This window comes from Macaca mulatta, chromosome 3, assembly GCF_049350105.2.
Source record: "Macaca mulatta isolate MMU2019108-1 chromosome 3, T2T-MMU8v2.0, whole genome shotgun sequence".
NCBI lineage: Eukaryota > Metazoa > Chordata > Mammalia > Primates > Cercopithecidae > Macaca > Macaca mulatta.
The window spans coordinates 50,811,464-50,824,946 of record NC_133408.1 but is presented as its reverse complement, the minus strand read 5'-3'; the positions used below and the strand labels follow the sequence as shown (position 1 = coordinate 50,824,946).

General features: G+C 46.6%; 1 protein-coding gene and 1 non-coding gene across 6 annotated transcripts in view; one reads left to right on the top strand and one right to left on the bottom strand.

Moving 5' to 3' along the window:
- Positions 1 to 13,483, bottom strand: part of FKBP6 (FKBP prolyl isomerase family member 6 (inactive)) — a 30,827-nt gene that overhangs the window by 16,906 nt on the left and 438 nt on the right. For 2 of the 5 annotated variants that reach the window (XM_015133315.3, XM_015133313.3), the window contains exons 2-7: positions 13,359 to 13,476; positions 12,605 to 12,694; positions 11,709 to 11,911; positions 10,276 to 10,395; positions 1,910 to 2,104; positions 1,359 to 1,468 (exon numbers count right to left, since the gene is read on the bottom strand). In XM_015133315.3, coding sequence (XP_014988801.2) covers positions 1,359 to 1,468; positions 1,910 to 2,104; positions 10,276 to 10,395; positions 11,709 to 11,911; positions 12,605 to 12,694; positions 13,359 to 13,476 — 836 coding nt within the window. The remainder of the gene's footprint in view (positions 1 to 1,358; positions 1,469 to 1,909; positions 2,105 to 10,275; positions 10,396 to 11,708; positions 11,912 to 12,604; positions 12,695 to 13,358; positions 13,477 to 13,483) is intronic. The other 3 variants (XM_077996543.1, XM_028845676.2, XM_028845678.2) reach the window with 2 other exon arrangements.
- On the top strand, positions 4,437 to 4,544 carry LOC114677182 (U6 spliceosomal RNA). Its single transcript, XR_003728486.1, has one exon. It is a non-coding gene; the product is annotated as a U6 spliceosomal RNA (small nuclear RNA).

Sequence of the window (13,483 nt, the reverse complement as noted above, 5' to 3'; positions counted from 1 at the left end):
GGAATTTTCCACTCACATCCAGAAACACTGAAAATTCATCAGGACTCAAACTGAATCGGGAAGGATGGAAGTAAGCTGGAGAAGTGGGGAGGCAGGGAAAGCTCCCACAGCTGGCCAAGGAGCCAAGCCCCTGGACAAAAAGCCCGTAATTGGAAAGGACGGCCGCCTTGAAGGGCAGGTGCCTCTGGCCATGAGGCTCCAGGCTGAGTCTCACCAAGAGACCCCACACCCTCAGCAGCCTCTAACCTCTCCTGATTTTCTCACTAAATAATGACCAGATCTGACAGGATACTTTTAAATACCAGAAAGGAAATTGCTGGCAAGTCCTAAAAGGCTTGAAATGTAACCTAAGAGATACTCACATCTGAGACACTGATGCCAAGCAAGATTTAACTAGCAATCTGGACTGAATGTTTAATATTAAGACAAGTAGAGAATTTCACCATTACAGAACATATACCTTAAAAGCCATGTACCTATTACCAAGTGATGGAGTTATGGGGGACTCCTCTTTATACATAGATATTTTCAAGGGTTTCTACAATGAACACAAAACTTCTATAATGAGAAAAAATTACATCACGAAAAGACTGGTGTGCTTAGTCATGTGGATAACAAGGAGGTCAATCTACGGGTATGAGTCAGACCCGAAAGGCCTGTTTCTGGTTGCACGAGGACCTACGAGGAGCCTTTCTGCACTTGGTTAGGAGCAGTGGTTCTTGGTGGAGCACGCAGGGAAGAGCACACCAGAAGACTCTTTTTAAGTGACATCAGGGCTGGTTGCGGTAGCTCGTGACTGTAATCCCAGCACTTTGGAAGGACGAGGTGGGGGGATCACCTGAGGTCAGGAGTTTGAGACCAGCCTGGTCAACGTGGTGAAACCCTGTCTCAACTAAAAATACAAAAAAAATTAGCCAGGCGTGGTGGTATACGCCTGTAATCCCAGCTACTTGGGAGGCTGAGACAGGAGAATCACTTGAACTCGGGAGGCGGAGGTTGCAGTGAGCCAAGATCGGGCCATTGCACTCTAGCCTGGGTCACAGAGGGACTCCATCTCATAAAAAAAAAAAAAAAAGAAAAAGTTACACCCTCCCGCCTCTATAGGGGGTGCTTATTTGCAGTAGGGGAAACAGAAAGGTGGGCGATGATGGAGATGTATAGTTTGGCAGTCTGTCCCACCTGCTTGCTGGGAACTGCTAGTGCAGCGCACTGCTAAGCACTTCAGAAACCCAGCTGCAGAGGGGGCTGCCTCCTAACACTCTGGGCAACACCGCCAGACCATCCTTTACCCAGGTGGACAGACCAGAGTCGCAACCCCACCCATCTCCTCTCTTCATGCTCCTGCAAACACAGCTCACCTAGCCAGTTTCTTCAGCTCGTTATTGATGTCGTGATTGAAGGGTTGCTCCCTCTGGGCTCGAACTAGAAAATCCCGGGCCTTTTGATACTCAGTCAGGAGAAGACAAGCCTGTTCCAAGGAGAGAACTTTAAAAGCACAGTTAGAAAAGACAGCATCTGGCTGGGTGCAGTGGCTCACGCCTGTAATTCCAGAACTTTGGGAGGACAAGGTGGGCGGATCAACTGAGGTCAGGAGTTTAAGATCAGCCTGACCAACATGGCAAAATCCCATCTCTACTAAAAATACAAAAATTAGCTGGGCATGATGGTGCACGCCTGTAATCCCAGCTACTTGAAAGGCTGAGGCAGGAAAATTGCTTGAGCCCAGGAGGTGGAGGTTGCAGCGAGCCGAATTTGCACCACTGTACTCCAGCCTAGGCGACAAGAGCAAAACTCTGTCTCAAAAAAAAAAAAAAAAAAAAAAAAGACAGCATTTATGCAGTAGCTGAGTTGAGCACTCCTATTACCTTTTTCTGTGTGTTTATTCCCAAGTCACTGGCTTCCCACTCACCTGTCCACACCTGAAGAGGGCCTTGGCATTCTTTTGGTCAATGATCAAAGCCTGCTCTCCATAGCGCAGGGCTATGGTGGGTCGGTCTAGCTTCAGGTATGTAAAGGACAGGTTCAGGAGAACAGGAAGCTTGGCGGCCTCCACCAGGTGCTGCGCTTCAGAGGGTGCTGATCGCCGGCGCAGAAGCAACAAGGCCTGTGCAGAGGCAAGGCAGACGGTTAAGAGGAGTAACAGCCTTACCTGCAAAACCCTAACCAATCCACACACAAAAACTATCAGAGCTAAAAACTGGCTGTTATAGGTTGTAAGACACAAGATCAACCTAAAAAGTCAGGTACATTTCTTTTTTCTTTTTTTTTTTTGAGACGGTGTCTTGTTCTGTCGCTGAGCTGGAGTGATCTCAGTTCACAGCAACCTCCGCCTTCCGAGTAGCTGGGACTACAGGTGCGCACCACCATGCCTAGCTAATTTTTTCATATTTTAGTAGAGATGGGGTTTCACCATTTTGGCCAGGATGGTCTTGATCTCCTGACCTTCTGATCCGCCCACCTCAGCCTCCCAAAGTGCTGGGATTACAGGTGTGAGCCACCACACCCTGCCAAAAGTCAGGTATATTTCTATGCTCTAGCAACGAACAACCCAAAAATGAAATTAAGAAAACAACTCCATTTACAATAGCTTCAAAAAGAATACCATAAGTAGCAATAAACTTAAAACAAATGATACACTTGCACACTGAAAACTACAAAATGTTGTTGAAAGAAATTAAAGATGGCCAGGCGCAGTGGCTCACGCCTATAATTCCAGCACTTTGTGAGGCCAAGGCAGGCTGATCACGAGTTCAGGAGATCGAGACCATGGTGAAACCCCGTCTCTACTAAAAATACAAAAAATTAGCTGGGTGCAGTGGTGTCGCCAAGCTGGAGTGATCTCAGTTCACTGCAACCTCCGCCTTCCGAGTATCTGGGACTACAGGTGCGCACCACCTGGCATGGTGGTGCGCACCACCTGGCATGGTGGTGCGCACCACCTGGCATGGTGGTGCGCACCACCTGGCATGGTGGTGCGCACCACCTGGCATGGTGGTGCGCACCACCTGGCATGGTGGTGCGCACCACCTGGCATGGTGGTGCGCACCACCTGGCATGGTGGTGCGCACCACCTGGCATGGTGGTGCGCACCTGTATTCCCAGCTACTTGGGAGGCTGAGGCAAGAGAATGGCGTGAACTCGGGAGGCGGAGCTTGCAGTGAGCTGAGATGGCGCCACTGCACTCCAGCCTGGGTTACAGAGTGAGACTCCATCTCAAAAAAAAAAAAAAAAAAAAAGAAATTAAAGATGATTCAAATAAAATGGAAAAACATCTCATGTTCATTAATTGGAAGACTTAATATTAAGATGGTAATATTTCCCCAACTGGTCAACATATTCATGCAACCCTACCAAAATTTCAACATCCTTTTTTGTAGACACAGACAAGTTGATTAGATAATTCATACGGTGGCCAGGTGTGGTGGCTCACGCCTTTACAATCCCAGCATTTGGAAGGCCGAGGCGGGCAGATCACCTGAGGTTGGGAGTTTGAGACCCACCTGGCCAACATGGTGAAACCCCATCTCTACTAAAAATACAAAATTATCTGGGTGTGGTGGCAGGTGCCTGTAATTCCAGCTACATGGGAGGCTGAGGCAGGAGAATCACTTGAACATGGGAGGCGGAGGTTGTGGTGAACCGAGATCATACCACTGCACTTCAGCCTAGGTGACAGTGCGAGACTCCATCTCCAAAAAAAAAAAAAAAAAAAAAAAAAAATCATATGGACATTCAAGGGACCCCGAATAGCCAAAATACTTTTGAGAAAGAACAAAGCTGGAGAACTCATATTTCCCAATTTCAAAACTTACTAAAAGAAAAAAATAAACAAAAAAACGAAACTTCCTAAAGCCACAGTAATTAAGGCAGTGTAGCACTAGCATAAGGACAGACATGTAGATCAATGAAATCGAACACAGAGTCCAGAAATAGATTTATATATCTATAGTCAACTGATTTTCTTTTTTTTTTTTGAGACAGGGTCTTGCTCTGTCGCCCAGGCTGGGGTGCAGTGGCCGGATCTCAGCTCACTGCAAGCTCCGCCTCCCGGGTTTAGACCATTCTCCTGCCTCAGCCTCCCGAGTAGCTGGGACTACAGGCGCCCGCCACCTCGCCCGGCTAGTTTTTTGTATTTTTTAGTAGAGACGGGGTTTCACCGTGTTAGCCAGGATGGTCTCGATCTCCTGACCTCGTGATCCGCCCGTCTCGGCCTCCCAAAGTGCTGGGATTACAGGCTTGAGCCACCGCGCCCGGCCAACTGATTTTCAATAAGGGTGTCCAGACCATTCAATGGGAGAAAATAACTGTCTTTTCAACAAATAGTGCTGGGACAAGAGGCTATCAACATGCAAAAGAATGTTTACCTCACACTACATGTAAAAATTAACTGAAGTGAAGCACAGCCCTAAAAGGAGAAGTTAACACTCTAAGACTCTGCACTCGATTCGGCAGCACGTATACTAAAAACTGGAAAGACAGGGAGAAGATCGGCATGGCCCCTGGGCAAAGATGACATGCAAATTCATGAAGCATTTCATATTTCTTTAAAAAAAAACTATCAGACTTTAGAAGAACACATAGGTGTAACTTTTTGTGACCCTGGATTAGAAAACGGTTTCTTAGGTAACACACCAAAAGCACAAATAACCAAAGAATTAGACTTCATCAAAATATAAAACTTCTGTGTTTCAAAGGACACTACCAAGGAAGTGAAGAGACAGCCCACAGAACATCATAGAGCATTTGCAAATCCTATATTTGTTGAGGGTCTAGTATCCAGAGCACATCAACAACATTTACTCCTCAGTATAAAGACAAATGACCCAATTTTCTGATACGCATAGACTCTGAATAGACATTTTTCCAAAGACAGACAAATAGTCATTATAAATGCATGAAAATATGTCCAATGTCATTAGTCATCAGGGAAATGGAAATCAAAACCACAGTGAGACACCACTTCACCCCCGCTAGGACGCCTCACTTTAAAAATATAAAGTAAGTATTGGTGAAGATGTGGAGAAATTGGAAGCTTCGCACATTACTGGTGGGAATGTAATGGTGCAGCTGTTGTAGGAAAGTTTGGCAGTTCCTCAAAAATCTTTGACAGTTCCCACACGATCCAGCAATGGCACTCTAGCACATACCCGAGAAAACTGAAAACATGCGTTCACATGAGAACTTGTACATAAATGCTCACTGCATCAGTCATAATAGTCACGAAGTGAAAACAACCCACGTGTCCAACTGATGAATGGACAAAGAGCAGCAGAGCCATCCAACGGAAAAGCAGCCTTACAAAAGAACGAGGGACCGGGCGCGGTGGCTCATGCCTGGAATCCCAGCACTTTGGGAGGCCAAGGTAGCGGATCATCTGAGGTCAGAAGTTCAAGACCAGCCTGGCCAACATGGTGACAACCCGTCTCTACTAAAAATACAAAAATTAGCCAGGTGTGGTGGTGGGTGCCTGTAATCCCAGCTACTTGGGAGACTGAGGCAGGAGAATCGTTTGAATCCAGGAAGTGGAGGTTGCAGTGAGCTGAGATCATGCCATTGCACTCCAGCGTGGGCGACAGAGACTCTGTCTCATAAAAAAAAAAAAACACAAAAAAGAATGAGGTTTGTACATGCTACAACATGGATGAACCTCAAAGACATGCTAAGTGAAAGACGCCAGCCACAAAATGACACATATTTGACAATTATAGTTACACAAAATATCCCGAATAGGCAAATCCATAGAAACAAAGGAGAACAGAGGCTATCTGGGGCCAAAGAATTGTGAGTTTCATTTCGGGGTGAGGAAAATGTTCCAGAATTAGATAGTGGTGATGGCTGCACAACTTTGTGAATATACTAAAAACCACTGAATTGGATACTTTAAAAGCACACATTTTATGGTATGTGAATCATATCTCAACAAAAAAATAGTAAAACAATAAAAATGGGTGAAGGCAGACCCTGCACTCCCTGGGACTCCATTTGGAAGGTGCAAGTAGAATGGAAGAATTGGAAGGCCAGGGGCGGGGGGCTCACACCTGGAATCACAGCACTTTGGGAGACCGAGGTGGGCAGATCATCTGAGGTCAGGAGTTCAAGATCAGCCCGGCCAACATGGAAACCCCGTCTCTACTAAAAATACAAAAAATGAGCTGGGCGTGGTGGCGAGTGCCTGTAATCCCAGCTACTTTGGAGGCTGAGGCAGGAGAATCGCTTAAACCCGGGATGCGGAGGTTGTAGTGAGCTGAGATGGCGCCAATACACTCCAGGCTGGGAGACAGAGCATGACTCTGTCTCAAAACAAAACAAAACCAAAAAAAAAAAACCAAAAAACAAAAAAAACAAAAACAAAAAACAGAACTGGAAAATGTGTCAGGAGATGGCAGCACAGGCAAAAAGTCATGAGCCTTCCTTGGTCTTCTCTTCCATCTCTAAACTCTGGGCATTCACCAGGCAAGTTCCCATCAACTGTCTCCACACCTACAGAATGGATTCGGGTCCTGTTCACATCACAAGCTGGAACCTCACGCCTGAACCCTGCTCTCATACCCAAATGAAATCGTGAAGCAAGTTGTCACCCGGAAACAGTTTTCTACAGGCCCGCTTACCTGCTCATTCCCATGAGTGATCAAAATTGAAAGTAACACATTCATTTATTCATTTCCCAGTTATTCCTTGGTTTAAAGTTTTTTCTCATACCAGGAAGCTTCAAGTAATTCCCTTCTTCCGTTTCCTTGATCTCTTACATATACAACTTCATCAAGTCTAACCATCCATTTTGTGGAAGTACTTTCAGAGTTTTTTCTTGTATTTGCACAATTCACAACTGCTTTAACACATTCCTGGATCCCGTTAACAGGTTTAGGCACAGCACACCCAGCACAGTGCCTAACATGAAATAGATCCTCATTAAAATGAAGTTTGTCATTTGACATGTCCTGCACACAGTGGTATGATGGTACGTGTTTAATAGCCAGCTCTCGGGGGGAGGCGGAGCCCTGCTTTGTAGCATTTGCCTATTCCTGTGCTGTAAATATTTCTACCAGAGCTAATTTCAAGCTACCAAAGTGACATTAACCAGGGCACAAAACTCCTGAAAATTTTACAATTGAAATTTTGAGTTTTCACGAGCTCCAGCACAACTACTACCTCTTCCCTGAACATGACTTTGATCAACACACTCTTCCTCAGTGGTTCCCTGCCATCCACTTCATCAAGTCCAAATCCACCCACGCATATTTGAATGTCTTCCTGAATGTGGCCGCCTCCTATGATTCCTTAGATGTAACCTATATTTCTGACTAGGAATCTACCAACTGTGGCCTGAATAGGTTCTGATCACTTCTGTACCTTAGCTCATCTTTCTTCGTGCCGAGAGTTTATGGTGGAAGGGACAAGACAGCTCTCAGGGACCTCTTTTATAAGGCCACTAACTCCATTCGTGAGCGTTTCATCCTCATGACCTCATCACCTTCCAAAGGCCCCACCTCCTAATATCACATAGATGATTAGGTTTTAACATACACATTTTGGGGAGACACAAACATTCAGACCACAGATATTGGTTAGCTGTTGGAACTGCATTTTATCTCCCTAGATTCAAATCCCTTGAAAGCAGGAACCCCAATACTTCTTGTGTGACCCAGAAAATGCTGAGCAAAAGGTGGAGACACAGTGGTGCTGACAATGTCAGTCTGCTGCTCCACAGACTGAGAAACTTTGCACTAGGAAAAGACATGCAAAACCTCTAGCTCAGCAAGGCAGGCTCCACACACATCCCTACTTGCTCCATCCCTAAGGGACTAAGACAGGTAGTACTCCAACATAAGCAAAGGACAGGAAAAGGACCAATAAACCCAAGGGGTCAGGGTGGGTGGCAGTGTGATGACTTCGCAGAGCGGTGCCAATGCAAAAGGGACTGGTCTGCCCCTCAGAACCTGGAAAGACCTGGGAACCGATGGAACCAGGAATTAGAGCTATCTGGTGGGGCTGAAAAAAGGAGGTCAGGTAAAATGTTCCCCCCACCCTCATTGCCCCTATGTGTCCAGATGGCCTCAGGAATCACGAGGTCTACTTTCTGGGAAAATGGAACCAATGAGGCCCTTGACTTGGGGGCAGGCTGGAGCAGATGGAAGGAAGGTAAGTATACTGGTAATGGGGCTATGAAAGGGAATCTCAATACCAGACAGTGAGAACCTCTGTCCTGCAGCCCTGCTCAGCTCCCAGAATGCTGGTCCCTCGGCATGTACACGGGGCAGAAAGAGGAGGACTCAATGGACCCTGAGAAAACACCTACGTACTCTGACGTGTGCAATCTCTCTTTTACCACACTGCCCCACCAAGTACCTGGAGTTCCCAATCAGCTCTGTGATGTCTCTTTTAAATCTTAGTGGTCAAAGATCACCAGCCATTTGAGGAAAGCCTCCGTGAAAGAGGGGGCCTCCTGTCTCCCAGCAGCTGCTCTCCCTTCCTTCATAGTAATAGGACTTTTTTTTTTTTGGCCAGGAATACATACAACCAGAATATAGATATTTGCTAGCCTTCTTTGCAGCTAGGCAAGGCCTGGAGAACAGGTTCTGGAAAACATAATTCAGTAGAAGTGTCATATGACAAGAACCTTCCTTAATAGAGCCGTACATGTCCCCAGCCTTTCTTTCCTTCTGCTGCTAGAACTCAGAGACCCTCATCCTGGACTACAAGGCCAGAGTCCCACCCTAGAAATGAGAACTGGGTATCTGAAAATGTCTGGAGCAGAGTCACCAACTGGCCCTGGCTTGCATGCCTCTACTCTAGCCTTTTACACAAGTGAGAAATAAACCATCTTTAGGTCATTGACAAACTTAGTGCAAAAGGACACAGTCCCCAATATGTAGAAAAACCAAACAGAAAAAGAATGAGATTACATTATAATCAACAGTCTAAATATATAAAATAATACATGCATGAAACAAGAACAGAATGCTGGGGGGCGGGGGAAGAACAAAGAGCCCTTCAATTCCTAAAATTTATTTTTTGTGGAGATGGGATCTTGCCATGGTGCCCAGACTGATCTTTAACTCCTGGCTTCAAGCCATCCTCCCAGCTGGGACTCCCAAAGTGCTGGACTTATAGGTGTGAGCCACTGTGCCTGGCCCCCCAATTTTAAATGAAAAATGCATCAGAAGAGGTGGCCAAAAGTCAAGGAAAGCTTCCAGACAATGACACAAACAGGAGAAAAGTTGGAAACTAGTTTGCGGGGGTAGGGACAGCCAGAAGCTCAGTGCAGGAGGTCTGATAATAGGAGTTCCAGAAAAAGACGGCAGAGGGAACAAGAGTAAAGTACCAAAGAAGTAACTCAAGAAAGTTTCCCAGAGTGGAGGAAAAGTTTCCTGAATGGAAAGATACACCATGGGCTCAACACAAATTTTAAAATACATACACACAGAGGCACATCACTATAAAATTTAGGAACGCCGGAACAAATGATCTTCATCTCTACAGAGGAAAAAACACAGGTCACGTAGAAAGGAACAGGAACCTAAGTGGTAATAAGATTGTGTTGTTGTTGTTAGCTTTGAGCTCAGAACTAACAAGACCTTTTTTTTTTTTTTGAGATGGAGTTTCACTCTTGTTCCCCAGGCTGGAGTGCAATTATGCTGTCTTGGCTCACCGCAACCTCCATCTCCCAGGTTCAAGCAATTCTCCTGCCTCAGCCTCCCAAGTAGCTGGGATTACAAGCACCCACCACCACACTCGGCTAATTTTTATATTTGGGTAGAGATGGGTTTTCGCCATGTTGGCCAGGCTGGTCTCAAACTCCTGACCTCAGGTGATCCACCCGCCTTGGCCTGGCATGAGGGTTTTTTAAAATGAGGTTTTTCTTAATGGCTGCTCATGGAAAGTAAGGAGAAAGACAAAAATCTGTTTTTTTGCCGGGCGCGGTGGCTCACGCCTGTAATCCCAGCACTTTGGGAGGCCGAGGCGGGTGGATCATGAGGTCAGGAGATCGAGACCATCGTGGCTAACACAGTGAAACCCCATCTCTACTAAAAATATTAAAAAATTAGCTGGCGGGCACCTGTAGTCCCAGCGACTCGGGAGGCTGAGGCAGGAGAATGGTGTGAACCCGGGAGGTGGAGGTTGCAGTGAGCCGAGATTGTGCCACTGCACTCCAACCTGGGCGACAGAGTAAGACTGTCTCAAAAAAAAAAAAAAAAAAAAAAAAAAAGTCTGTGTTTTTTAAACAAGGAAGTTTTCAGGATCTAAACTTACACTTAACTTTTAAATCATTCTTACCCTTTTATATCTCACTTTGGCATCACAGAAACGATTCTGGCGGAAAAGGTAATTGCCAAACTCCCGTTCTGTAGCTGCCACTTTAAGGACCTTCTGAAGTGGATATTGGTCTTGCTGCTCCTGAGGACCAGAGACAGGAATACTCAGCAGGGAAACCCAAAAGCCGTAACACCACAAGCAAAGTGTTAGTACACGTGAGCCCAGGAGTTCGAGACCAGCCTGGGCAACACAGTGAGAACACATCTCCATTAAAAAAAAAAAAAAAAAGTAATTGAAAGAAAGAAGTGTTACTACAGCTGTGAGCTCTTCTTTTTCAGATCATGTACTTCTGTTTACAGCCTTCTCTGTTGGAGTCACTTCTGAATCTGACAGAAGCCACACAGGTGTTATAACCGGTCCCATTTTACACACTAGAGCCAGAAGGAAGTCTACTTCTTCAGTCTTCCCCCGATGTTCTCTGAGGAAGCAGTCTCCCATGGAATTAGAAACTGATGGAGCTTGCCAAGCACAGAAGTCAGTGCTCAAAACCACTATTTGGCCACCAAGCATCGAACAGGTCTTGGTTTGCTCAGGGCCCTGGTGGTCTTTATGGTCGTGATGCTCTACCCTGGCCATCTTCAGAGTCACCCATAGAGCCTCTTTGGTCCCGGCCCCACCCCCACAGATCCTAAACCAGTACACCACAGGTGGGACCAGGCATCTGCAAGAAACTCTAATCTTGGAAGGATGAAAAAAGGGTGAGCTCCCTCACTTGGAGTGCTGACAATTTAGCAGGAGAGATACCACGTGAAGATACAAAACCTGGGAAGGACCTCTAAGGCCACAGATAGAGTCAGTGTGAGATGGCATGATAAAGACAGTGCCTGTGACTGCTGACGGGGTCAGAAGCCCTGCATCTAAGGGACAGGGTTAAGTGAAAGGCTACAAAGAGGAGGCAAGACTTAAGTGGTAAGAACAGTGGTCATACATTCCAGTTTGCCTGGGACTGTCTCAGTTTAAACCCGACGTCATGGGTAACCCCTCCAGTGAATAGCCCCTTTTACTCTCACCTGTGCTGGGCTGGACAATCAATTATCCAGTCACCCTAGTTATGAGCTACCAATGCCTGCCTTGCTGGAAATCAAACAATGATGAAAAGCAAGTGCTGTCTCACAGGGAGAACTAGGCAAAGGGTGACCGGGAAATCAGTTCAAACCACAAATCCTTAAACTCACAGCCTTACCTCGCCCCAGCGCATTTATCTACACATGAGAGCTATTACTAAGACAAACACAGACTAGGAAGCAGAGGAACTCCGCCACCACCGCCCAGGCGCCGCGGGGGGACCCTGGAGCGGACAATCAGCAGCAGGGCAGGCTATCTGGAAGAATTACCAAAAACAGCAACCCATTCGTCTCTCTGTAAAGTGCTGACATCTGTGCTCTGGAACTTACAGCCGAGAGAGCACAAAACTTGTCCGACTCAGCAGAGTCTAGGAAGTCAAGCAGCTCAATCTCGAACAGGACAGTGGTGTTTGGGGGGATTAAGGGAGGGCAGCCCAAAGTTCCATAGGCGTAGTTCGGTTTGAACAGAAACCTGGCCAGCTCTCCTCTCCGCATGCTCAGAAGACCCAGCTCCATGCCCCACAGTGTAATATCTGTAAGAAGACACAAAAAAGGTGGGTGAAGCTTGCTCAGTATCCTGCTCAATGCTATCAGTTTCTTCCCCTTCTAAGTCAGCAGTACTTTGGCCTCCATGTCTCCCTCACACAGTTCCCTCTTCCTGCAATGTCTTCCTCCTGAGCCTACGCCCAGCTTCTACCGATAGAAATTTTATTCAAACTTCCAGGCTCAGTTCAAATGCCGCCTATTCCAGGAAGCCTTCCTTGAACCTCCCAGCTAGAATTAATCATGCCTTCATTAAGCACACCCACAACACTGCTTTCACCTCCCAGGCACTCATCCGATTCTACCAAGTGAGCTGAGTGCAGGTCAGTCTCCTCCACTACATTGTGAGGTCCTTAACGGTGGAGATGTTCTAATCTTCTGAGTACATCTTCTCTTTTCACCATGTATTATGAGAAGCAAGCATTCAATCAATTTTTACTTAACGAACACAGAAACATTCCCAGTGGTTAGTTAAGTCAGAGTGCAAAGATACCTTGCCCGTTAAGCCATCTCCCAAATGCCCAGGTCTCAAGGGGAGAGAACATGGCTGTTTTACCAAAACCCAGCCTCAGCAAAGCCAACTCAAAGAATCCGCACTTTGAGCAGTCTTAATAGCCTGAGGTATGCTGCTTCATCTCGCCCCTAAACAATCCCTTCTTCTCCAGCTCCCACTCTGAATTTACCCTCTCCAAGTTTCATTAGCCGAGGAGTTTTCCTAAAGTAATTAGAATCGAAGGGTCTGTCCATGTGTTCCAGGTATCCAGAGTATTTCACTAGGATAGAAGAAAGAATGTAAAGAAAATGGACCCAAAACACCCATGCCTCTATAATATCGAATCTCATTATCACACAGAAACAACGCGATCAGATGAGCTTAAGCTGCCCGACACCCTGAGGTACAGGAAAAAATCTTCTCTCTGCATTTTGGGTGCCTGCCCTTCGGCTCAGAGGTTCAAGAGCTTCGTGGAAGCATCACGCAAAGGGGACATAGGGGTCCCTAGCTTTCCTCTTAAAAAAACTAATTCAGCCCAGAAGCAGCGGCTCACGCTTGTAATCCCTGCTACTGGGGAGGCTGAAGTGGGAGGATCACTTGGGTCCAGGAGTCTGAGACCAGCCTGGGCAACATACAGAGTCCCCCATCTCTACAAAAATATTAAAAATTAGCCGAGCATGGTGGATCACGTCTGTAAATCCCTTATTTGGGAGGCTGAGGCTGGAGAATCACTTGAGCCCAGGAGGTGGAGACTGCAGTAAGCTATGATTGCACCATGGCACTCCAGCCTGGGCAATTCAGCGAGACCCCATTTCAAAAACAAAAATCCACTTCAAACAAAGCATTTCCAACCCCATTAAATGCTTTTTGAAAATGTGGCCTCTCTTTCCCCAACAGAGAGTGCGATGACATGGATCCTGCGGACAAACCGCCCCAGGGCACACCTAGCACCGAAGCATCAGGCGCCACCAGGTCTCCAGCTCCTTCTCGGATGACATCCTTCAGCACGCCCCGGTCCCCCGAGATGTCCAACATCTTCTGACTTAACCGCTCGTACAGGGACTGGTGG